We start from the raw sequence: 26,782 nt of genomic DNA, 5'->3' as shown, positions 1-26,782 counted from the left end.
TGAACATCTGTCACAGTAGCTTTCAAACAAGTACAGTGTAAGAAGACAAAAAATACAAATTTATTTTCACTTCTTTTTAAGAGGCAGACTACAGAGAAATCAGAATTTGGAAGTTCAAGTATTGTTCATGGTTTCTATACAAGAAATCAAGAGATTGTCCAAATCATAAGAGTTATCAATAGATACATTGTCAGAGCAGTACAGTGTATTATAAACACATGCACATAAAGATGAGATTTTCTGTATCCTGCTAGAAATAATCACAAAGTCTCTCTGAAATACCATTCTGAAATTAAAATTCTCAACTCTTTCCACATTACTGATACTAACTCATTAGTCACTTAGCTGTCTTCAAAAGTTAAAGTTTGTTTCTGTCTTTGAATAAGCAAACAGGCCAACGAAAGCTGGTGACATAACTCGTCACCCGACGGAATGCAGTGCGTACCTTGTGACCCTGGTGTTTTCCATATTCTTTGCAGACACAGCACATGAGAGGACTAGTTTGACAAGCTTCTTCCAAGCAAACAAACTCAATGGCATGTACCTGGTGCTGACAGCACATGGTCTTCTCATGAGGTTTATCAGCTAGAGGCACTCGCCTATGCTTGGCCAGTGTCTTTGTAGAATGTGTGACTTGAGAACACTCTGAGCACAAGTGAGTCGCACACACAGTGCAGTACACAGATGCAACGTGAGCTTCATCTTCATCACAGCGAATGATACTCTAATAAATAAAAATTAATGCCTTAAAACTGAACCACTCATTAACGCATGGCAAATTTTGAACTACAAAACCCCACAATCTTTTCTACTTAACTTACCAGGCTCACATATGATATTAATAAAGGAAATTTGTTAAGTCAATCATTCCAAATAGAAACAAAGAACTAAGAAACTGAATGAAGAAAACCAAAGTAAACAAAGCAAATGATCTTCAAAATATGTGGCTTCTAGAGTCAAATGGAGTTCTGGACATTAATCCATGATGCAATAACACATTACAAAACAGAAGGAGGGCACAGAGAACAACTAGCCACAGTTTACTCAACGCATCAGCTGGATACAGCTTAGCTAGTTGGTCATGGGAGTTCTTCAACCACCCAAAGTCCAACTTCCTCGATTAACTAAACTAAGCTTAAACTCTGTATTGGTTTGGTCTGTTGGGCCCAGAACAAGCATTCAGTAAACATCTATGGCCTCACACAAATTTTATTAAATAACGAAAATATACTGGTAAGTATAAAGGTCATGTGCCACCTATCCACTAAAAATTATTAAGTAATAAGCTATTTCTGAGACTAATTATCAACACAGGATATTATTTGAAGCAAAAGTAAATTTATTCTCATGAATACCCTTTTCCCCCCAAGTGCTGAGGGTTGAACCAGAACCTTATAAATGCCAGACAAATGGGCTGCCATTGAACTACATACAAAGACATCTCATAGAGTCAAAAGGCAAAGACCTCTTCCATTAAATTTTCAGAAGCAGAACCACAGAAACATGATTCTTAAAGACGGACTTAAATTCCCAATGCTTTAGTTACCTGCCGTGACTATGCAAAGAAAGAAAATCAGCACTATGCTGCATCAATAACCTGATAGTAAGGTACTGAATTAGCTTGAAAACACAAGACGCCCTGCCTTAAGATGGGCTACAGCTCCATAGGTGGATGGATTTCTACAATCATGACTAAAACCACAGATTTAGAAAAGAACTAATAAGCCCTTTATGTCAGCTGCTAAATATTATTTTTAACTTTAAGTATCACAAAGCATTTTATTTGTTTGTGGTCCAGGTACTTAAACCCAGGGTTTCTTCCGTAGTAATGAAGTACTCTGCACTGAACCATACCAAAGTCTTTCTAAAAGGCATTGACGTGTATAAAATAACTTCTAGATAATAAGGAATGCTTTGCAAGCTTCCATATAATATTAAAAAGCTGTAACTGGCAAAGGAAACATTTGTTTATTCTTCCAGAAATAATAGATAATACACAAATGATATCATTTATTATCAAAGTAAATCTTAATGCAAAGATTGAAACAATTTACTTTGCAATAATAATGTGTATTTGTAGCATAAAATTCTCATATCGTTTTCTAGACCTTATAAATAATTTATGAGATCAACAGTACATAATATTCTAATGTTTTTAAAATAAAGATAGAAGATATAATATATGAAAGACTTGTAGAAATTTTATACAGGAGTAATGCTTCAATTCAGAAATCATTTTTCCAATTCATTATAAATAGAAAGAAATCACCAAAGGGAAGTTACAATTAATCTGTTGGAGTTTTTTCTTCTTAAATCAAATACTCAGTTTTTAAAGTCCAAAACTAACACTATTAACAGTTATTCACTACAAATATTCTTCTATACACAGATCTTTCCTTTGTTAAATAAGCTGTGCAAACAACTGTTAAAATGCTACCTATGTGTTGTCACTTGTTGTTGGCAATACCTACCAGATATCTGCTTGTCGGGATAGCATACATCAATCATACCATTTAACTTTTTTCTTACTGTTTTGAAAATATTTAATAGCAGCAACTTCCTCAGCCTTCACTGTTACATTTAAACTAGCTCTCCTCTAACCTGAATGGTCTCTCCTAACGTTTGTTTATCCTTTCTTGAACTGTGCTGTTGAGGCTCAGCTTTAAACTTTCTGTACTAATGTAGATTAAACATTTCTCTTATTCTCTTATAATGTTCTACCTTAAAGGTTTTTCCTCACACATAACTAAATTGTGGGAGGGAAGAGTTTCTCATAAAGTAGATTAGACAAAGAACTTCAACAAATTTAATTGTTTTATTTTTGAGAACAGTAGCTACTTTAGAATTGTAATGTCATAAAAACTTGTGTTCCTAAATTCTCACAGATACAGCAAATAAGGTAATATTGTACAAATATTGGAAAACATTTTAGGATTACAAAAGCATCTTGAAGTAAATATTTCAACAAGGTCCATGAGTACCTCTCCAGATATCCCAAGGGCTTCTTCTGCAGCTCCATACTGACCAATATGTCCATTTTGCAAACGTTCTAAAAGCTCCAGTAAAGCAAAATTTTTTTTCAAACCCCAGACACCTGAATCTCCTAGAACAAATATGAAAACAAAAGTAAATGTAACAAAATGGAAGTTTAGTCAATTTACACATACCTTAAGATTTCTAACACACATAGTTTAGTCATTAATAATGTCTAAACGTTGCCAGGAAAAGGGCTTGTTAACGTTAACAAAGAACTTCTCACCTTTACAAGTAGACACATACCTTACAAACTTTTTATTTCACTTTTACTATATAAACTAAAACAAGTATTTCAATATTTTTCAAATATTTCTTTACAGCTACCTACAGTAAGAAATACATTTTACATCACAATCCAGGAATAAACACACTTGTGTGAGTGCACACACACACAAACACAAACACATGTACGCACATACATACAGACCAGAAAAAATAAAGTTCAACAAACTAGGGGCTAGGGAAATGACTCAGTCAGAGTCAGAGTTCGGGTCCCCTAAACCCATATAAATGCAAGTGGGTATGGTGCTCACTTGTAATTCTAGCATTAAAATGTAAAGACAGGGGATCTCTGGAGCAAGCAGTAGCAAGACTAGCAATATTCGCCAGTTCCCAAAGAGTCTCAATATCTACCCTGGTCACCTACATACAGGAAGATAAAAGTGCAGTCACACGTATGAACACAGATACAAGAATGAATGCCAAATATAAACAAACATTAATAGTTGTTTTTTAAACCTTGACAAATGAATATTTACCTTTACAGCAGCATGCAAAATACTGCTGTGTTTTACTTCATTCTTTTTAAAGATATTATAGGCAGAAGAAGGTTAGCTCAGAGGCAGAGTATGTACATAGCATGTGAAGGACATAGGTTTAATCCACAGTATATACACACATTTCTTTTTAAAGGTATCACAGGAGACGTGAGTTTGGCTAAATGGCAGAGAACATACTTAGCATGTACAAGGCCCTGGGTTACACACACACACACACACACACACACACACACACACACACACACACGGTGGGAGTGAAGAGGAAAAACCTATTTACAATGAATTATTTCATGACCACAGAAATAAGCTACAATCACATTTATAAATTACAGTATAAAACATATACTAAACATAAAAATTTCATCTTTAACTAAACTGTATCTAGAAGAGCTAAAGACTGTCCGCTGTGTTTTCTAACCCGTGGCTAACAATGACTATATGAATTCCTCAGAGTGGGGGCTGAATAGATGGTTCTGTGGTTAACAGCACAAGCCACTTTTACGAAGGATCCAGATTTGACTTCTAACACTCACATGCTGGCTAACAAACATCTGTAACTCTAATTCTGAGAAACCTAATACCCACTTCTGACTTCTGAAGGTACTAGGTGATATACAGAGGCAGGCAAAGTAGCCATATACATAAAATAAAAACAATTTTAATTAAAAAAATGACTCATCATAGGGCTTCACAAAGCAAGAGATGAGCCCTCTTTGACAAGACTCTAGAAAGGTTTGAATGAGGACAGTTCATTTACCCAAAACTAAACAAGTAAGCACATGTGCATAATCATGCCCACACATGCAACACCCCGTTTTCAGCCTACAGAAATAGCCAAATTGTTCAGCGATTAGCATCTGGTAAGTTCCCACAGCACAAATGCAATCTGATATTGCTGCCATCTAGGAAATGTTTGTTAGTAAAATGAAAACTCAAGAGAAACAGGCAGCACGGTCTACTAGGCTCCTTGCCCATTGTCACCTTTTTTTTCTTCAGGAACACACCCAAAAACATTGTTTTTCTTAATGAAGCTAGGTTTATCTCTTCTCTTTTCTGTCACCCCTTTTCTCAATTAGCACTACACAGAGCACTCAAGCAAGCGTTCCTCAGTTTTGCTGCCCCTCTGCAAGGTTTCCTCCTTCCATATATCCCATGTATTTTATACACTAGATCCATCAACTTCATTTATATAAACATTTAAGAATTCAGAACAACCATTTAAAAATATGGCCTTGGAGATTTTCCCAAAATTCAGTCATTATGTAAGGAACACACACAATCCGAGGAGTACCTAACAATTTTGTAGCTGTAAAAAATAAATAAAAACTGGAAAGCTCTGTTAGGCAAAGGACATAGTCAATAAGACAAATTGGCTACCTACAGATTGGGAAAAAAATCTTCACTAACCCAACATCTGAAAGAGGGCTAATATACAAAATATATAAAGAACTCAAGAAGCTAACCACCAAAAAAACCAAACAACCCAATCAAAAATGGGGTATAGAACTGATCTAAGAATTCACGACAGAGGAATCTTGAATGGCTGAGAAGCACCTAAAGAAATGTTCAAAGTCCTTAGTAATCAGAGAAAGGAAATCAAAATGACCCCAAGATTCTACCTTATACCTAAATCAGAATGGCTAAGATCAAAACCTCATGTTGGCAAGGATGTGGAGAAAGAGGAACACTCCTCCATTGCTGGTGGGATTGTAAACTGGTAAAACCACTCTGGAAATGAATTTGGAGGTTCCTCAAAAAATTGGAAATAGATTTACCTAAAGACCCAGCAATACCATCCTTGGGAATATACCCAAAAGATGCCCCACCATGCCACAGAGGCATGCACATGTTCCATTATGTTCATAGCAGCCTTATCTGTGATAGCCAGAAGCTGGAAACAACCCAGATGTCCCACAGCAGAATAATGGATAGAGAAAATGTAGTTCATTTACACAATGGAATACTACTTGGCTATTAAAAACAAAGCTATCATGAGTTTAGCAGGCAAATGGATGGAACTAGAAAATAACTTCCTGAGTGAGGTAACTCAGACCCAAAAGGACATGCACGGATATGTATTCACTAATAAGTGGATATTAAAGTACAGAATACCAAAGACACAGTCCACAGAACTTAAAAAGGTCAACAAGCTCAAGGGCCCAACTGAGGTCACCTCAGTCCTACTTGGGAGGGAGAAAAAAGCAACTACAAGAGGGGAGTGAGGGAGGGACTTTGGAGAGAAAGGAGACTGGATGAGGGGAGGGGAGAGACATGATCTGATATTAGGTGGGGGCAAAGGACTGAAGCCCTGAGGGCCAGCAGAAAGAATGGAAACAAGTGACCTCGGGAGGTTGGGAAGACCCTCTAGAATATACCAGAGACCTGGGAGGTGAGAGAACCTCAGGACTCAAAGTGGGGGGACCCTATATGAAATGCCCTATAGTGGGGAGAGGGGACTTGTTGAGCCCACCTCTAGCTGAAAGACAGGGCATCAAGTGAGGGATGGGGTTGCTAACCCACGGTCAAAAATTCTTACCTATAATTGTTCCTGTCTGAAAGAACTGCAGGGATGGAAATGGAGAAGAGCCTGAGGAAAAGAAGGTCTAGCTTCAGGCCCAAAGTGGGATCCAGCTCAAGGGGAGGCCCCAACACCTGACACTATTACTGAGGCTATGGAATGCTCACCAAAAGGGACCTATCATGACTGCCCTCCAAATGACCCAACAAGCAGCTGAAAGAGTCAGATGCAGATATCTGCACCCAACCAATGAACAAAAGCTGCTGACCCCTCTGGTTGAATTAGGGAAAAGCTAGAGGAAGCTGAGGAGGAGGGCAACCCTGTAGGAAAACCAGCAGTCTCAATTAACCTGAACCCCTGAGATCTCTGACGCTGGATCACCAAGCAGGCAGCATACGCCAGCTGAGATGAGGCCCCCGACACATATACAGCAGAGGACTACCGGGTCTGGGTTCAGTCAGAAAAGATGCAACTAACCCTCAAGAGACTGGAGGCCCCAGGGAGTTTAGAGGTCTTGTGGGGTGGGTGGGGTGGGAAATCCTTGTGGAGACAAAGGGTGCGGGGAGGAGGTATAGGATGTGGAACAGTCGGAGGGTAGACCAGGAGGGGAATAAAATCTGGAGTGTAAAAATTAAATGCATGCATACACACAGCTTTATGGTTTTTTGGTTTTTTTCAGAGCTGGGGACCGAACCCAGGGCCTTGCGCTTGCTAGGCAAGCACTCTACCGCTGAGCTAAATCCCCAACCCAGCTGTATGGTTTTAAAAAACCTCAGACTTGTGTTGTTCCTGCAAATCCTTAGGGTTTGGGGAAGACAAGAAAGCTCTGTTGTCCACGATGCATGCTGTAGAACACTGAGCATTCACTCATGTAGACCACCTCACTGTTGCAAAAAGGATGGTTTCCCTCAGATCATCGTCAATCTTAAAAACCTTTACCTGGAAGTTGAGAGTTGACACTTGATTTCTGTTTCTTTTTCAATAGTTAAATTTAAACATCATAGTCACACATAATTGTTAGAGGGCAGGGAAATACAATTTACCATAGGGACAAAGAGAGTAAAGCCAGAAATACTGCTCATGAGAAGTAGCAGCTGACTGGATCAGAAGAAAGCTCAGATTAGGAACTGGTAACAGTAAGAGCAGCTTCCTTCTACAAGCAGGAATTGCAAATAACCTACCTTGGTATTTTCTCCTTGGTATTTTTGTGGTATACATACTGTGTGTATATATGTATATACTGTATAATAACTGAAAGTCACGGAGATAGTCCGCAAACAACTCAGTTAAACGTGCCCTAAGTTACAGGCACTGCCATCTTTACGCATGCCAGAGCTGGCTGCTCTGATGGTGGAAAGGCAGCACTCTTGGTTTCCACCTGACACACGACTAACTGTCCTATCATAAACTCCCATACCGTGGTAGTACAGAGAAGGTAGAGGGCTCTCCCAAAGGGTCTAGCCTACATCTGCAAAACTTTATCATTTCTACATGTCTAGTTGTATGTGAAGAAATGGTAATGTTATTTTAATTACAGAATAAAAAAGTCAAGGGATGAACCTTAAAACAGAGACATCTCTTCCACCACTATTACTTCATGGATGGTAGTAGGTTAATGCTGTCTGTGTGACGTCATTAGTGTTTTGCATTAGCTTTCTAGCAAATAAAGATAGCCACAATCTTAAGAACACATGTCAAAGCCATATTTCTAAGTACTTTAAAGCCTAAGAAAGGGACACTCTTGGTTCCTTTTATACGTAGATAAATTATTCAGATTTTAACATATGGTATTAGTCTTTTATAACATTTATACTATTTTCTGTGTGTGGATGTGTGTGCACACATATATATAAAGGTGCCACAGAACAAGTATGGAGTTCAGGGGAAAACTTGCAGGAGTCATTCAGTCCTTTCACCAGCCCTAGTGTTAAGTACTGGTAAAGACCTGAGGGGGTGGGGGGTCAGTCTTAAAAATTAATTTGGGGGGGTTGGAGAGATGGTGCAGTGGTTAAGAGCACTAACTGCTCTTCCAGAGGTCTGGAGTTCAATTCTCACAACCACATGGTGGCTCACAACCATCTGTAATGGGCAGCTGATGTCCTCTTCTGGTGTCTGAAGACAGCTAAAGTGTACTCCCATAAATGAAACAAATAAATCTTTAAAAAATGTTTTTTTTAAAAACTATTTTGGGGAAAATTCTTTTATCTTACAAAATTAATTAAGAACTTACATTAAACTGTGAAATAATTGTTCAAATGTTAATGTTGTACTTTCTAAATCTGGGCCAGTGACATAGCACCTTCTGCCAAAATCTGACAACTTGATTTGGGTAAACACACACACACACACACACACACACACACACACACACACACACTTTTAAATTTTAAAATATGTCAACACTGATTCTGAAGTAGTTGTAAAAGCACGCAAGGGGGCTGGAGGGATGGCTCAGTGGTTAAGAGCACCAACTGCTCTTCTAGAGGTCCTGAGTTCAATTCCCAGCAACCACAGGGTGGCTCACAACCATCTGTAATGGATCCAATTCTCTCTTCTGGTGTGTCTGAAGACAGTGACAGTGTACTCACATAACATAAATAAATAAATCTTAAAAAAAAAAAAAAAGCATGCAAGAACCTAGCAGGCCATGGTGGTGCACACCTTTAATTCAGAACTGGGAGCTAAAAGAAGTCAGATCTGAGCTGAGGCCAGTCTGGTCCACAAACCATGTTTCAGGACAGTCAGGGATACACAGAGAATCCTTATCTCGAAAGAAAGAAAGAAAGAAAGAAAGAAAGAAAGAAAGAAAGAAAGAAAGAAAGAAAGAAAGAAAGAAAGAAAGGAAGGAAGGAAAAGAAAGAGAGAGAGAGAGAAAGAAAGGAAAGAAAGAAAGAAAGGAAGGAAGGAAGGAAAAGAAAAGGAAAGAAAGAAAGAGAGAAAGAAAGAAAGAAAGAAAGAAAGAAAGGAAGAGAAAGAGGGAGGGAGGGGTGGGGGAAGGAAGGAAGGATGGAAGGAAGAAAGAAAAGAAAAGAAAGAAAGAAAGAACGAGTCAAATGACTTTATATTTTGACTATCTTTTAAAAAAAAAAAAACAGGTTTTTTTATTCAGAGCATTAAGACTTAACCGGTGATGAATAAAGTATTCTCATTTCTTTGCATAAGGGTAACATATATTTCTGATACTTCTTAAAGCTTCTTGTAGTAAGTATAGAATATAGAAACTTCAGATTTCCACCAGTAACTAAGAAAAGGGCTAGCTTACATTTAGGATCTCACTGACCTGAATAGAAATTCAAATTTTGAAAGCTCTTCAAACTTTAACATAAAAAGTCAAGTGTAAAGGAACTGTGTTCTATGACATTTGTGTTACATGAATAACTTTTCACTTTAACCTCATTTAAATAATTTACCTACCTAGGTCTGTCACTTGTCGATCAAATGGGCAACGTATTGCTCTTCCATGCAGAGGCAAGCGTGTGAGACAGTCATGACAGACTGTGTGGCCACAAAGGAGAAGGCGAGGAACTTTATCTCCTTGCAGAGAGAAGACATCTTCACAAACACCACACTCCAGAACCTAGTATGTAAAACAAAAACATGTGCCCTATAAATACTATTGAAACAACATTCAAATATCTTAGATTTAAAAACAACTGACATAGTAGTTGTTACTTTATTCCTCCATGGGGAAAAAAAACTAAGCTATAAAATGTTAAATCACATTTTTACTCATTTCCATTTGACAGACCTTGACAAAGTAAAACCTCCTTGAAATACTTATATTGCAAATTAACATAATTAACATAATATAATCTGAAAACTAAATATGTAACAATCTATAATTCTACTGAAACCCCCAATCAACAATCATTTCATTTTGCACTCATTTCCTTTTTAAAAAGTGTTTAGAGATTTATTTTTATTTTGTGCATGGGTGTCTTGCCTGCATGTGTGGTGGGTGCATCATGCTAATGCAGTGCCCACAGAGGTCAAGAAAGGGCATCAGACTTCCTGGAACTAGAGTTACAGATGGTTCTTAGTTACCATGGAGTACTAGGAATCAAACCCGAGTTCTTCAAAAGAGCATTCAGTGCTGTCAATAGCTTATTATCTCTCTAGGCCCTGTTTTATTCCCTTGTAAAATGACGTTTCACTGACTACCCCTGAATGGACCTCAGTCCAAGCTGGCCTCAAACTTATAGTAATGTTCCTGCCTCTGCCTCCCAGAAGTTACTATAGGAGATGCCACTGTGTCCAGCCAAACTACCACTGATTTCAATAAAACAATCTAAAATGTGGATTGGGATGATAATCACTTTTCTAAACAATAAAAAAACTTGTAAGACAGTTTCCAAGGAATTTCAAGTATCTTCTAGATTTCACAAAATGATGTAAAGGCAAAAACAAAATTAGCTGAGAATTAAATTTCAATTCCTGTTCTTACACAAGTAATCACAGGTATATGACTTACTGAAAGATAGTGAGGAAGAAAAGCTGCGAGAACTGGCTCACTCTGACACTCAGGTCCATGGGCTAATATTTCATGTATAGTCTGCAAAACGTAATTATAACAATATAGCATTTCCAGTGCTTTTACAACTGACTACCATTCTCTTGCTTCACTGCCACACCTCTCAGTCCCCTCTACTACATGTGTATCCCAGCACAGGACCACTTGCTTCTGTGGTTGGTGGTTTCTCGATCCCTTCTTTATTCTAATTAACACTGAGGAAACATCTAAACATTTACCTACTGGTTTCCTTTTTTAAAGTTTTTATATTCATATACCTAAAAATCCCATCTCTCTTAGTCTCCCAATCTCTCACTCCAATTTCAATTATTACATTATCCTCTGGTTTTCCATGCACCCTGAATATCTATCTGCTTGTCTGACCCAAATACTTCAATACTTTAATAGACTAACCTGTCTTTCCCTATTAGAACGAGAGTGCAGAACAGTACACTCCAGATACAAAAGCACCTACATGCTGATGCAAATAAAACCCAACAAAATAACACTGAAACACAATTCAGGCCACCAAACATGCAACACAAAATAAAAAAAAAAAATAGAAAACTTAAAGAGTGGAAATCTCATTAGACCCATTGCAATTTTAAACTTGATCTTCTAATACATTTAGACTTAGAAATTGAGATACAAACATCTTTCACAGTAATTAAACTGGTAATTTGTAATTACCTCACGTACTGGTAATAGTTCAAAAGAAACTTAAGTGTGGTATAATTCGAAGGAAAAAGAGACAAATTAAATATCTGCTAAATGTATAAAAAAACTTTGTATTAAGAGTTCAATCTAACTCATTCTACAGAGAATAACGACATGAAGATAGTTTTTCAAAAAGCTGTTAATGCTTGGCACTAATTACAGTACAGGAAAAAAATTCCACTGCCTGACACAAAAAATTTACTGAGTAATATAGCACCCATGGACACAATTTAGCAGTTCTTAAGGAACTACATCATACATGCACGACAAAATCAAAATGTTTTCGTCCTTGTTGCTGTTGCTGTTTCTGCTGCTGGGAAATCTCAGGACCCTGACTATATCAGGTAAATGGTCTACTACTGAATCACATCCCCAGTCTACATATGACAAAATCAATGTAACTCCTTAAAGTACTATCTGTATCATTAAATAATTAAAAACAAGCAACGATCCATATAAATACTAAATTGAAAGATACATTATGGTACATTCATATGCCAAAACTACAGCCATTACATCTTTTATGTATACATGCAGAATATATGATAAAGTGAAAAAGTATTAAGGAGAATTATAACATGCTATTCCAATTATGGGAAAGAATGACAAAATATTCTGCAGGTATTCCCATTTGGCAAAAGCAAAATATTAACTCTAACACAAAATATGCTTAATGGGGGCTCCTCTACATTTCATTAGTATAAAAAGTTAACTGATTCAAAACAAACACACCAATAAAAAACGACTGATAAATTTTAGGCATAAATTTCTCAAAAACAGACCTTTGCTAGAGAGAGAGAGAGACAGACAGACAGACAGACAGATATCTACTATTAAAGAATGTCCAATCAAACTTGGTTCACTGTAATAAATCCAAGTGTACTTTAAAATTTCTTCAGGGGATTTAATAAATGTCCTGACATCAACACACTCAGAAAGAGTTGTTTAATCTCTTGGCTACAGATAATCTTCCAAGTTACTCCCTAAACCACATGCCCCTTTTAGATCTACGTTACAGTGGGTGGGGGAAATGATCATCACATACTTCTAGTTAACTTTTAGTAAATGTAGCTTGTAAATATTCGGTAGAATCTTCTAAGGAGACAGTACTCCATACATCTAATGTTAAAGCCCAATTGTGCTGTAGTCGGGGACTTCATAAGTTTTCATACTCTACTATTCAGAAGCAAGGGACAGCTGTGCAATGTTGGAAGGCAGACGTTGACAACCAGTAAACTCTGGGCCCTTAGCACACACTGTATTAACTTAAACCTAGGGTTCCTCCCACGTAAAATGCGAATTAACATCTACCTTTTAAGTAGTTATTAGCGAACTCAAACATCTACCATAGTACTTGTCTATTGCAATGAGTGTTTAATACAACTACGTCAATTAATGCCTCTTGAGGCATCACTAGAAACAGAAGACTAGGGGCAAGACCCAGTCCGGGTCAACTTTCACAGGCCCACGCGGTGCTTTTCACAAACAGCCCCACGGACGACGTTAACACTTGAATTAGAAGACCAGGCAACTTCAGCTCCGCTGGGCAAGGACCGCGGAGGGGCAGGAAAGTCTTGTAACGCCCACCAGAGGCCGCGCATCCAGCCCGGCCAAACCTGGGCCGCACAGTCGCGGCCAGGTCTCCAGGACGAACCGAAGGGAGGCCGCAGGTGGAGAACAGAGCACGCAAGTTCCCTCACCTTCACCACAGCCGTCCCCCGGCTGCCCTGCCGCCCACTGTCTACTCCTGCTCCGGGCTTGTTTACAGCGAGGGCAGCCATCCTGGAAGGAGCAGCGGCACAGCTGCAGTAGAGCCTTTAACTGAGAGGAGGGGTTGAGCGACCTACCCAGAAGCCTCGGCGCGTGCCGCCCTCACGCATGCGCAGGATAGACGGGGAGTCGTCCCGCCTCTTCTGACCTTTTCTCTCCGTCAGTCATTGGCTGTACGGTCTGCGCGTGCGAGCTGTTTTTCCATAAAGGCGTATGTGAGTAATGGAGAGGAGAAAATGTGTTTTATTAAAAGTATGGAACATAAATAAAATTTTATGGTGAAAATGCCATTCCTGGAACATTTTTTCTCTAGTACTGAAACGAGTCAGAATGAGTAAATGAACCACATTCCCCCACCGCCCTGCGTACACTGCTAAATTTGTATAAAATGTACTACAAATCCCAGCATGCCACGACAGTAGCTCCCTCCCCCACCCCCCCTGGGCAATGTAAGCTTTTGGGAAGCCGCGTATTGTCAGCCCGAAGTGGATCGTTGAAGTCAGCCTGTGTGGAAAATATGTGTATTTCTGAACGAAGGAATGGCCTTGGTAAAAAGATTTCACTGGAGCCGTAAAGGACTTAATGAAAAGAGAATTTAAGTTCTCAGGAGCAGAAAGAAGTCGAGCGTGCGTTTGAAGGCCGATCTTCCGGGACTTGTGCCTGGCACTTTTCCTTCCAGACCCAGTGAAACTTCAGCCTGTATAGGCTGAGGTCAGAAGTGCCGGTCAAAATGGAAGTGAATCCCCCCAAACAGGAGCACCTGCTGGCGCTAAAAGGTAAACTGTTGCTAACCTGAGTCTCTTTACTCTGTTATTTGCCTCACTTCTTTGATGGATTCCCAACGAAGGCCTTGTCCCTGAAACCGGGCACTCGCCTTCCCGCTGCTCCTGGAATGAAATGCAAACCTAAGCACTGAGGCCTTTGCTACCACATTTTGTCCACAGCAGCTCACGTCTCGAGCCTGCCGCAGAGATATCTGTGAACCGGCATAAATTTCAGCTGGCATTTAATTTTTTTTTTCTCCAAAAATCACTCCTTTATCCGTCTAGGTCGCAGGGATAAAGTTACCAGGTTTTAGCTTACCTGTAGATGGTGTAGCACGGTAATGCCAAGGATTTGAAATAAATGGAACTACACCTAATACTTCTTAGATTTGTTGAAATATACTGCAAATTAATTCACACTGTAGTATCACGTTTGTGGGAACCTTGTCCAGAATGTCTTATCAACTTTAATTTTCTATACGCATCAGTTTGGAATAAGTTTTAATGATTTAATTTGACCGGGGGGGGGGAGCTAGGAGGTCAGATTTTTCTTGAATCTGCTTATCGATAACCTTTTATTAAAAAACAATTTCAACCTATTTTAGTTTGCTACTGCCACAATGCACTTTCTTGCCTTTGGGATGTGCAGGTATAAAGTTAACAGTGCCTTACACTGATAGGAAGAAATGCTTACAAGACATTTGAACTAGATTGGATTGCACTGGCCCTCTTTAAGGCATCCCTTTGGATATACCGCATATTCCTCCCCCATTCTCTGTGGGCTACATACACATCCAGAAGCTCACCAGTTCCATTCCTAACATGCAGTCACGCTTCCATAGCAGCAGTTAGTATGACTGTCTCTGAATGTGGAGCTAAGAAAGGTCGCCACATTGAGCAATACAACAGCGAGACCACGTGATCGGGACTGAAGTTGATGATGTGTGTTTGAAAGGAACTTACTGTATTTTTATTATCTCCATCTTACATCTAGTGTGTGGGCTAGATATTACTTATTGTGACACCTTTTCCAAGATAAATATCTAGTAAGAGGTGAAGGCAATAATTCAACAAGGCCTGCCTCATCTTTCTAAGATATTGTTTCCTCCTAGCAAATGAAACGGCTTTTCCAGAGATCGTTATGATTTCTATATGAACTTAAAACAATTACATGAGTTGCTAAGTGCGATTTCACACAACTTAGAAGCTACCAAAAATTCCAGTGGTAGGGAGTTTTGTTATTATTCTTCATCTTTAAAAACACAAGATGCCTAGTGAATTGACCTCAAACTCACAGTGTAACTGAAAAGGACTTAGAGTTCCTGGTCCTCTTGCCTCCACCTTCCAGATGCTCAGATCACAAATGTCCACCACTATACCCAGTTTATGGGATCCTGGGATTTGAACCCAGCGCTTTGTGCATGCTAGGCAAGCACTCTACTGACTGAGTCATATACTCTCTCCCTTTTGTTTTTTCTTGAAATGAAAACACATTTTACCTAAAAAAGAGCTCTCAAAATTTCACTCGCCTCTTGAGTATATCACTGAGTGTGTTCAGACGACAGTAGAAGGGTTCTCAGTGTCCTGCCTTACACTGAAAAAAGGTGTAAAGGGAAAAAACAAATAAATTCATTAATTCTTCTTCCTTGATCGTAAGCCAGGAAAGGTCAAGAAGTGATGATCATTATTAAATATTTAAGGAATATGTCATCACATATTAAATCTATACTAGAACTTAAAAAAATCTTAGGGAAACTATGGTTATTTTTAAGGGTATAAAAAGGATTTATTATATAGTTAGTTACCTCTTAATTCTTCAGAATCAGACTGTGGTTCTGTTGTGACATCGTGACAAAACTGGGTCATCATTATTGTAGCAGAGAAAGAACATGGATTAGTTCTCTCATGTTTGGGGAGTAAAAGACTAAATGTGTGTGTGTGTGTGTGTGTGTGTGTGTGTGCATATGCCTGTGTTAGGATATAGAAGAGCCTCTGTTATACTCAGCTTTGGCCTGATTAGGAACCACAACTTGTAGATCAGATCCTGGCTGTCTCCATTCTTGAGACTTTATGTGCTGGAACTTCTGGTCACTGCTTTAATTTGGGACATCATGAGTACTTGTGTGTTGTGTTCTTCCTCTACATTGGTGTCCATTGAACTAGCATCTCCATGCTATTTAAAACTACCTTAATATAGAGAAGACTTTGTCATAGCCCCATTTTCTATCTGGGATTAACATGTAAGGTTAATCCATTTTCATATTTTTGAGGTTTACTATTGAGAAAGATGTATAGTAATGAAATATTTTACCTATGTATTGATAGAATTCATGAAATTTTAAAGTATACACATTAATTTAATCCCAAGTATAGTTTTTTAAAGCTAGTAATTTTGAACAGGGCAAGGTGATACACATCTTTAAAATCCCAGCATTCTTAATTTTAAAATCAGAGTTTTTTAAAACTTTTTTAAACAACAACTTCTATTTATATGGATGTTTTACTTACATATTTGTCTGTACAATGTATTTATGTGTGTATACCATGTGAGTGTGTGCATGTCTCTGTGTGTGTCAGTGTGTGTGCACGTGTCTGTGTGTATACATCCATGTGTATGCGTGTGTGTGCATGTCTGTGTGTATGCATGTCTGTGTGCACGTACGTGTGTGTGTGTGTGTGTGTGTGTGTGTGTGTGTGTGTGTGTGCGCGCGCGCATGTTTCCCATGGAAGCCAGAAGAGACTGTCACATAGAGCTGGTGTAATAGATGGTCATGGACCATCTTGCGGACATGGGGAATTGAATCCGTCTGATTCACTCTGAAACACTCTGGAGGTGTTCTTAACCACCAAACCATCTCTCCAGCACCCTAGAAATTTTAAATATTACATTATGTGGTGAGAATTACCGAATTTTTGTTTCTCTTAAGGTCTTAGGGCTATGAATACCAAACATTTTAATGATAATATTTCAAAATCCTATAGATCCATTTAGTTAAACACGTTGACTGTCAGCATTTTCGGGCTAGATCTAATCTTCATTCCAACCTCGATCAGATACCTTATTGTTGTGAGAATTATCATCACATCTGCCATAGCACGTAGTTAAAGTTCCGGATGGGGAATGGGTTTTGTTTTCTCCTTCCTGCCTACCCATAGGCTCTCCCTACCAAATCTTATTTTTTGCACTACTTCTACTTTAGGTCCTGTTTCTTCTGATTTGACAAGAAAGACAATTTTGTAATAATAAATTACATTCTAGCTCTGAAGAATTCAGCTAAGAAATTTTCTCTCCATTAAGAGTTAATGGATTACTGCAGGATGACTACTGAAGTAATATTACATTATCGACCATATGAAAACGATCCCAAACAGCTGGCAAAAATTGCAGAAAATGTAATTCAAGACTTTCCTACTCACCCACTATCAAGATTTATTCCTTGGTTTCCACACGATGAGTCCAAGCTTCCACTCAAGCCTAAAAGATTACCGCCAGTAATTTCTGAAGAGGCTGCTGAGAATGTGAAACGGTACTTAACCATTTCAGAACCTAATGGTGAATCACACAGCTATGACTGCACAGTAGATCTTTTGGAGTTTCAACCTAATTCCAAAATGCAGCACTTACTCCAGGCACACACACTAAAGGAGCAGACTAACGCAGCAAATTTGGATAAAAATTCAGGAAAAGAAACACAGCACAAGAAAAGATCCTGGAGTGTTTCACTTACTAGCAAACATTGTCCAAAAAAGATTTTTCCTTTGTCTAGAAAATTGCAAGCCACTTTAAAGACACTACATTTGCACACCCTTCATAGAGCAAGATGGACTTTAGAATACAGTGTTTGCAACAACCAGACTCTGGAAGACATTTGGACAAAACTCAACCACTTTATCAGGCACAGTGAACTTCCTTCTTGTAATGCTACCATCCAGAGAGAGTTAGGCCAAATATGGGTGTTCTGTGATATTAAGTACTGTGAATATGTAGGAGGTCTGCTTAAAGAAAGATTATCTCTTATTGGGAAAATTGATTTATTTGTACATAAATATGGTGTTATTTTTAGTATGTAACAAATTTTGATCATCATGAAGAATATTCTGAATGAAATGAATTTGGACTGAAATTGTGAAATGAATAGACTTTATTAACCATTGTATTTTAATGACTTTTAAATGTTGGTGCTTCTTTATAGTGTGAAGAAAATAATTCTGTAATATGTGTACAGTTTGTGTCCAGTATATAAATATCATGTAGCCCCAAGGCTTGTCGATCAAGTCAGGAATATTCCAGATTATGTTTATTAGCATTCTCTTGAGTGAACTTTGATGAATTATTGTTTGTGCTAAAATTGAAAGTGTTTTAACTTTTATCCCAATGATTTGAGTTTAAATGAATGGTTTTATTTTAATGACTCCTTAAAGTCCCTTATTCACCTAAATATAATATGAGCTGTGTGTAAAATTAAAAGTCTTATCACAGTTTGTTTGATTTTGTATTTTTCATAATTTATTACAAGGTTGCCAATCAAGAGTTAAAAGTTTGGAAATAGCACTTTTCTCATAGTTTCATTATTTTTAAAAGGGTTATAGCAACTAAAAGTGTAAGTTACAATGAGATTATAAACAGCTTTAAATCCAAGAATTAAAAGGAGCTTCTTATTTTCGTATGTGGAAGATTTGAAATTTTCTGATTTACTCCTCGTGAGTTGCTCAATCTTAGAATTTTCTAAAAGACAATGAAAGTGAAAACCTAGGAATTGGCAGGCAGTGGTAGTGTTCTCCTTTAATCCCAGCACTTGAAAAGCAGTGGCAGGTGGAATGTTGTGAGTTCTAGGCCAGCCTGCTTTACAGAGTGTATACAGAGAAACCCTGTCTCCAAAAAAAAAAAAAGGATGAAGTTAGAGATTTTTTTGCTTCAAATAACGTAGTGATTCTAAAGAAGAAAAGGTTCATTTCCCATTTACCTAGACAACACTTAAGGTGTTTTCAAGCTTAGAACCCACTGTTATTTCCTAGAAGTCTTTCATCTTTAGTTACATGTATGTATTGTGTGTTTGCATGTGGATGCACATGCCATCATGCATATATGGAGGTCAGAGAACAGCCTGCAGGAATTGGTTTGTTCTTTCTTCTCACCATGTAGGTCCTGGGATTGAACTCAAGTCATTGTGTGCTTTTATCCACTGAACTCCCTGTGTAGCCATATAGAAGCCTTTTAAAAGGATGTCAGCTCTTTGAACTTAGTGCTACATGTGTATCCCCAGGGCTGGGTGACTCCTGCCAGTAGCTGCTATCATTAACCTCCCTTCCCTTTCAAGATCCCGCAGTTTAATCACACATCGAACATGCTAGGGAAACAGAAATAAGTATGGAAGGATAAGTCAGTGAGAGCCTTTGGAAAGGTGCAGCCAGCACTTACTCTGTGGGAAGGAGGCAGGCAGTAGATACAGAGAGGAAGCTAAGATACAGAGTCCTCCAAGTTATAAGCTTTGGTTTGTTTGTTCGAGATTTGACCTTGTCTTAGACAAATCTAACTTCATTGCCCAACCTAACAAATAGCAGGTGTGGGCTTTGTGGCTTTTTGGTTTTGGGGCCTTTGACCCAATAACTTACTTTAACATTCAAGAGTATAAAATTACTAACCAATCACTAGTACTTCCTTTTACTTGCCCTGTCAGTGTTTCTTGTGTCTATGCACACACAGAGGCCAGAGCCTAGCCTAGGCATCTCAGGCATCAGCTGCCTGGGTTTGTTTTTGTTCGTTTGCTTTGCTTTATGGAGACAGAGTCTCTCTGACCTGGAGCTTGTCATGTCAGCTGGGTAGGCTGGCCAGCAAGCCCCAAGGATCCAGATGTCACTACCACACCCAGCTTTTCTTGCATGGCTTCTGAGATCTAACTCAGGTCCTCATGTTTGTGCACGAGCACTTTACCAAACGAGCCACCTCCCAGCCCTCTGCCAGAGTTCCGTAAATCTTGCTCTTTTGTACCTAAAGTCTTCCGTTTTCGAGATTCCTTATAGGACGTGAGAGGCAGAGTTAGGTGGATCTCTGAGTTCCACTGCAGCCTGCTAGTGAGACATACCTCAAACACTAAAGGAATGAGTTGGGGGTGGGGGTAGTGATTTGAAAGACTGAGGCAGAAGAGCCAAAGTTCAAGGCTAGTCTGAGCTTCATGGTACGTTCAAGGTCATCCTGGGCTGTGATATGAGACCTTGTCCCAAAACTTCAAACAAGAAAAATGAAGTTTAAAGAATAAGCTATTTATATAATCGTTTGCCGGATATGCATCTCACAAATTTGCACTTAGGCAGTGCATACAGCTGTGATACCTGCCTAGAACCCTATACTCAGCGAAGGCTGGGGTATATCAGATGTGAGCCCATCTAGGCCTCATTAAACAGTCTAAAATCAAATTTCTAGAAAAGAAAAGAACAACAAAACTGGGCTTTGAATTTTAGTTTTTAGCTACCTTCTATGTGCCTCTCTCAGGGTAGCTATTTATCTTCATGTTATATTTAGTAACTTTAACTTTTTTTTCCTCTACTTAAAAGTAAGAATGGAGGCTGCAGAGGTTGCTCAGAGGTTAAGAGCACTTATATATTGCTCTTGCATAGGGACCAGATTCTGTTATGGAGGCTCATAGGTTTCCATAACTCCAGTTCTAGAGGACCTCATGACTTCTGACCAGGAACTCACATGGTACACATACACATCCAGGCAAGACACTCAGAAAAAAAAAATCTTAAAAAAAAAAAAAAAAAAAAAAAAAAAAAAAAAAAAAGACAAGGTTGGAGACACCAACACCATGTCTTGAGCTGGTAATACTGGAATGAAGTCCTGCTTGAATTCCCTGGGATATTTTTAATAAGATATTTCACCCCTGTGATTGACCCCAGGTTTACAATCAACTGTTTGGGGATATGTTTTAAACAGTATGAAGTCACCCTGGTTCTAGTTCAGGTTCTGCCACTGACGTATTTTGCTGTATATAATCTTTAATGTGCACAATTACCTGCAACAGTTATTCTCGGCCTTCTATGTATAACAGATAATATTTATAATGTTAGTACTTATCATTCTCAGCCTTGTATGAATAATGGAGGTAATAGGTATAGTGTTAGTGCTTGTATTTAGTACAAAACTCAGTTATATGAGTATGTCCTTGATGAATGCTGTGCACTTGACTTGAATATTAGCCCTAAACAATTTGAACATTTTTGTCTCTCTTCATTGACAGTGATGCGATTGACCAAACCTACTTTGTTCACCAATATTCCTGTAACTTGTGAAGAGAAGGACTTACCTGGTATGTAAAGAAAAGTTGAAACTTGAGTTATCCACATTATTTTGAAAGAGGCTTACCTTTGCCAGTCTTAAGCTAACCATTCGTTAAATTCTGCATTGCCCATATTTATATGATGTGAAGGTGGCCGTTTGAAAGATCAGACTCCTTTATAATCTACAATTCAAGATGCTACCTTTTGATAACAAGAGACTTTTAGTTTAAGATACATTCATATTTCTATCACTATCACAATGTTCCCTGCATCCTCAAATACACATTAGCATTCTGTTTAGAATTATTGGTGTTTCTATAGTGTATTTATGTCTTATGACCTTCAAAAATGAAGCATTCTGTGAGATCAGTTTTGGTTTTCTTTTGGGTTTTTTTTTTTTTTTTGGTGTATTTGTTTGTTCATTGTTTTGTTTTTTCAGTCTAGGGCCTTACTATACATATCTTAAGGTGTCTTGAATTCTTGGTCTACCTGTCTCAACCTGGCAATGCTGTGATTACAGGCATTCACCGTGTAATTATAATTTTCTGATAGGAATTTTATGGTATTACAAATAAGAAATGACATTTTACACTGTAATGTATATTGAACTTTAATATTATAACTCAAGAATGAGCACAAATACTATATCTCAGTTTTTGTTTTTGACACAGAAACTCATATATCCCAGGCTGGCCTGGAGTCCCTCATGTAGCTGAGACAGACCCTAAACTGCAAAACCTCCTGCCTCCTACTTCTACGTCCTAGGATTCCAGACTTGCATCACTACACCCAGTTGTGTCTGTTTTGGGAAAGTTAGAAATTAAAATTTTAGTACTATGTTCATTCAGAATAAAAAGAAATCTGACTCCCTCCTCACCCCACTGCTCACGGTGCTAAGGGTCAAATCCAGGGCTTTATTGTTTGGGTTTAGAGATAAAAAGACCACTCAGTCCAACCAAATCTGAATTGAGAATATATAATAAGCCGATTGGTGATTGCCTAGAGAGAAACATCTCTCATGGAACATCCTCAAATCCATATTATAGGGGGCTTTTAAAGGCAAAAAGCACTTAAAAACAACTTCACATTTGACAGGTGCAGGGGGAACTAAAGCAAGCAAGCAGTTTAACAGAAGCCAAAACGTGCAGTTAGCTGGAGCAGTTCAACCCTGAATTTCTAGACCAAGCTTGGGGACTTTCCCATGGGACTTTTCCCAGCAGGTGTAGAAAAAGGGAAGATCAGTTTCAGGTTAAATCAAAGGTGACTCCAAGTCAGACCAGATAGAAGAAACTTGGCCCAATCACATTGTGAGTACTGGGCAAGTGCTCTCCCACTGAGCTGCCCAGTGGTTCCTATTTCCTTACATAAGTAAAACTTGTTTTAAAGGTAGGTGTTAAGAGTTTTGCTTTTTCTCTTCCTGCAGGTGATCTCTTTAACCAGTTAATGAAAGATGATCCTTCAACTGTAAATGGTGCAGAGATTTTAATGTTGGGAGAAATGTTGACTTTACCCCAAAATTTCGGGTAAGAGTGATAGATTTACATAAAATGTTCTGCAGTCCCCGAAAACTGTTATCATGTCAGTATACAGAGTGGGAAAGTGATGCTTGTGCAATAAGTAACAAAAACATACAGATTGCTCTTGGTTCTATTTTTTTTTTTTTTTTTAGAAAAGCCACGTAGAACAGAGTCAGTGATGGTTCTAGTATTATGATAGCATGTTAACCTTGTTTTTGGGGTTGTGGCTGAAGTTTTATACATGCTAGGTATGTGTTCTGCTGTAGCACAGGCCTAGGTCTTATCCTGGCAGTGACTCTGTGTGCCTTTAGTTACACTAATCAACATGGCTGTCACTTTCAGAGCAGCTCTTACTGGGCCTCATTCACACCCCTCTCTTTACAGAAGATATCAGACCTACTAGCTAGTCAGTGTTTTTATTTCTTTTCTTATCATATATTATCAATGTATTAAAACTGAAAAGATTTGAGACAAAAAAAAGGAATTTTTCAGGGTTTGATACGATATTTTTTGTTTTGTTTTACTAAACTCACAGGGTATGATTATAAACTAGTGTCTTTCCAACTTGGAAATGTATTGATGTAAAACTATTAAAATTATATAGAATAAGGGGCTACAGAGGTGCCTCAGCCATTAAGAGCACAGGCTGCTCTTCCAGAGGACCACACGACTTTTCACAACTGCCTGTAACCCAATTCCAATAAACGTGAGTCTTTCTTCAGGTGTCCACAGACACTGCATGCATGTGGTACACAGACATAGTTGCAGGAAAAGCACCCATACACATAAAATTACTATAATACAGGGAGTTAATACAGCTATGTAGTGTAAAGCCAGTAGTCATTTTCTTAGGAAAACAATGGAGTTCTCCTAAAGATAAATTAACTTCTTCCAAGTTAATTTTAGATTTCGAGGATAAGTCATTTAAAAACTGAAAATGACATTGTCTAGTGTACTCAGATGTAAATCTTCTGACAGTGCAGCTCTGATTACGGTGGCCATCGTTTCCAGGATAGCCAGAAACTTGGCTGGCAGTTGACAACTGTGTTATACTGTGTGTAATTCCACTCTCTCTTTGAAGTGCAGTAGGTACTGAAGGTGTAGCCTAAGGAAGATGTAGGATACTGAGGAAATAATTCCTCGACCCTGGAACAAAGGACACTGAAGGAGGATTTCCCTGAGCCTCAGGAAACTTTCCTCCTCCTGAAGTTCTCCCTTGAAAGCTTACTTGGTTTCCTTCAGGGCTGAATGGCTCTCTGCTTAGAATGTTGCTCCATTTCACAGGAATATATTTCTGGGAGAGACCTTTTCCAGTTACATCAGTGTTCACAACGACAGCAATCAAGTTGTAAAAGATATATTGGTGAAGGTAAGCGACACTCTTATTTGTTGTAAAGCATTGTATTTGGATAATACAGGTTTTATTTCTGTTGAGCCTTGGCAACCTCATTAAAATGCATGGTTAATACTAGATTGTTTAAATGTCACTAACAAACCCTGATGATTATCTAACAGACTCAAACTTAGGGAATTCACAGAAGCATTTTCCTTCTACCCACGGTTCCTGGTAACTTACATGAGAAAATGCCATTGGGGTAAATAGTGTTTGTGTGACTGACGTAACAGTACTTGAGAGGCTTAGGAAACTTGCCAGAAGTCACTCTAGTTGCAGCATCCTGCATGGTAGAGGAGAGGAAAGCAAGAGGGCCTTAGAAGATGAGCAGGACTCAGAGCAAGAGTATAGGACAGAGGGAGACTGTAATGTCAGTGCATGCTGTTAGAGGAAAACAGTCTCCGTGTCCGGTCTGGTGGGAAAGATCTTTACTGCAGTGTCCTGAAAGTCAGGCTAAGATTTTAGTAAAAAGTAAAAAACTTCCAAATATTAGGTGCTGGGTCAAGTGAGTCAGCTTGTATTAGACAGGCTGGAGACATCACCATGTAGAATACTTTATAGGAAACGGACCAGTTAGAAGACTCTTGAAGTAGTTGGGAAACGAAAACCTAGAATTTGCAAGTCCCTTCACAACTTGAAATGTTTTCAAAAGCGAAAGAGCTTAGATAAAGTAAAAATTCTCTATGTGGATGAATGGGTAGAGAAATGTGATTTATAAATACAATAGAGCTCTGTTCAGCTGTAAAGAGAAGAGATTTTTATCATTTCCAAGAGAGTGAATGGAACTAGAAATCATCATGTTAAAAGAGATGGGAAACTTCATGTTTTCACTCTGCACAATTTAGACTTCCAAATTATACTGAGTGTGGTGTGTGTGTGTGTGTGTGTGTGTGTGTGTGTGTGTGTGTGTGTGTGTGTGTAATATGAAACTAAACAGGCCATTGAGGAAGGAAGGAAGGAGAAAAGAAAGCAAGAGGACAGTAGAAAAGGGAAATACGTATTTCATTTTCATCTCATACACTGAATATAGGTTTTGAATGATACACATGAGACACGGAAGTAGGAGGAGACTGTTTGTAGACCAGAGTGAGGGGAAGAGGGACAAGGAAGTTGATGAAAGTAGATACGAACAAAATACAGCAATACACATGTATGAAAATATATACCTGTTATTTGTATCCTTAAAAATTTTTTTTAAAAATCTAAAAGTGTACTGAGAGAAGTTGACTGAAAGCTGTCTTTCAACAGGGAATTTGGATTATTATTAGTATTTCTAATTAGTATTTCTAAATTAGTATTTCTAAAGGAGAAGTCTTAGCTGCAGTGGGCTTAGAGACAATCTGTAGTTTTAAAGTGATAAAGGATCTCAGAAAATATATTTCAGGCCTCACATATCAAGCTTGAGAAGGTAGACGCAAATATGTGTGGACAGTGCCTGGCCTTTCATCAGATTAAGGTTTGGTGAAGTACACAGCCTGTCCAATAACTAAGGACGGATTTTGCTTTGTTTTCTTCTGGTTTGCATCCAATGATTGAAACGAAACAACATTCTATAATATGTAGAAACGTTATGAAATTCAAACTGAAGTGTCTGTACGTGAAGTATCTTGCCGGGCCACGGCTGTTAGTTCTGTGTGTCTGACTGACTCTCAGCTGCCGTGTAAGTTCTGTGGTTGGAATAAAGACTGTGGTCTGGAGAATCTGAAGTATGTGTTACATGGGCTCGTAAAGACAGCACTTCAACCTCCACACTAGAGTCCTCCTAGCACCTCCCCAAAAGCAGAGACTCCACAGAGCCAGGGATTTGGGTCTGATTCATTGTCTGATAGATTTTCAACTCCTCAAACAGGCTCTGACATGGAATAGGTATTAGGAATAAATAAATTTTCAGTAATATTATTACTAATAGTGTCAAAGAAGAGAAGGAAGTACTCAGTCATATACAAGGTGGTTATCATAAATGATAAAAAAAGAAAAAGAAAGCAATGGCAGGTGAACTTAGCCAGTGATCTCATATTGTACATAGGACAGAAAGCCAATGCAGCTCAGTGATGTCCCCTCTATGCCACAGTGTGTACACTGTTTTGAACCTCTGCTTCATTCTATATGAGCTGTGCACACCCCAGGGGAGCCATTACCTTTCTGTGCCTGTCCTCATCATGTATACACTTAGGTTATACTAGATCTGCCTACTTCAGAATTGTGAGAATTAAATGACCCGTGGGCTGCCAGGCAAGACTTGTACATGGTTAAGTTCCCAATAATTGTGAGTTACTTCTATCCCATGACTGAATATCACAGAGAGATAGCATTAATAAATATGCCACTTAAAAAGGACCAGCACTAACAAAGTTAGGTTAGAATTAACTGCAAAATGGAAAAAAAAAATTAGGGGCTACAGAGCAGCCCCAGTTGGTGATGTTTGATCCACTTTGGTGTGTTACTCCAGCCCATACACCAAGAGACTCGAAAACTGCCAGCTTTGTGTGGGGCCTGGAAC

At 38.5% G+C, this 26,782-nt stretch overlaps 3 protein-coding genes across 6 annotated transcripts in view; 2 read left to right on the top strand and 1 right to left on the bottom strand.

The window, feature by feature from the left end:
* The window catches only part of Trim23 (tripartite motif-containing 23), a 32,832-nt gene extending 19,402 nt beyond the window's left edge, over positions 1-13,430 (bottom strand). Inside the window, exons 1-5 of one of the 4 annotated variants that reach the window (XM_008760684.4) lie at positions 13,261-13,419; positions 10,805-10,885; positions 9,748-9,910; positions 2,982-3,103; positions 545-724 (exon numbers count right to left, since the gene is read on the bottom strand). In XM_008760684.4, coding sequence (XP_008758906.1) covers positions 545-724; positions 2,982-3,103; positions 9,748-9,910; positions 10,805-10,885; positions 13,261-13,341 — 627 coding nt within the window. In that variant the 5' untranslated portion in view covers positions 13,342-13,419. 4 annotated transcript variants of the gene reach the window in all.
* Positions 13,431-13,763: 333 nt separating this feature from the next.
* On the top strand, positions 13,764-18,578 carry Shld3 (shieldin complex subunit 3). The gene is made up of 2 exons (NM_001399810.1): positions 13,764-14,106; positions 17,295-18,578. Exon 2 carries the CDS (start codon positions 17,398-17,400, stop codon positions 18,163-18,165), a length of 768 nt encoding a protein of 255 aa, NP_001386739.1. The 5' UTR covers positions 13,764-14,106; positions 17,295-17,397; the 3' UTR covers positions 18,166-18,578.
* Positions 13,786-26,782, top strand: part of Trappc13 (trafficking protein particle complex subunit 13) — a 31,550-nt gene continuing 18,553 nt past the window's right edge. Inside the window, exons 1-4 of the mRNA NM_001013908.2 lie at positions 13,786-14,106; positions 21,333-21,401; positions 22,796-22,895; positions 24,174-24,258. Of these exons, the coding sequence (NP_001013930.2) occupies positions 14,061-14,106; positions 21,333-21,401; positions 22,796-22,895; positions 24,174-24,258 (300 nt within the window). The 5' untranslated portion in view covers positions 13,786-14,060. The remainder of the gene's footprint in view (positions 14,107-21,332; positions 21,402-22,795; positions 22,896-24,173; positions 24,259-26,782) is intronic.

This window comes from Rattus norvegicus, chromosome 2 (assembly GCF_036323735.1).
Source record: "Rattus norvegicus strain BN/NHsdMcwi chromosome 2, GRCr8, whole genome shotgun sequence".
NCBI lineage: Eukaryota > Metazoa > Chordata > Mammalia > Rodentia > Muridae > Rattus > Rattus norvegicus.
Note: the sequence above shows the minus strand (reverse complement) of the source record. Positions and strands in the feature narration are given on the sequence as shown.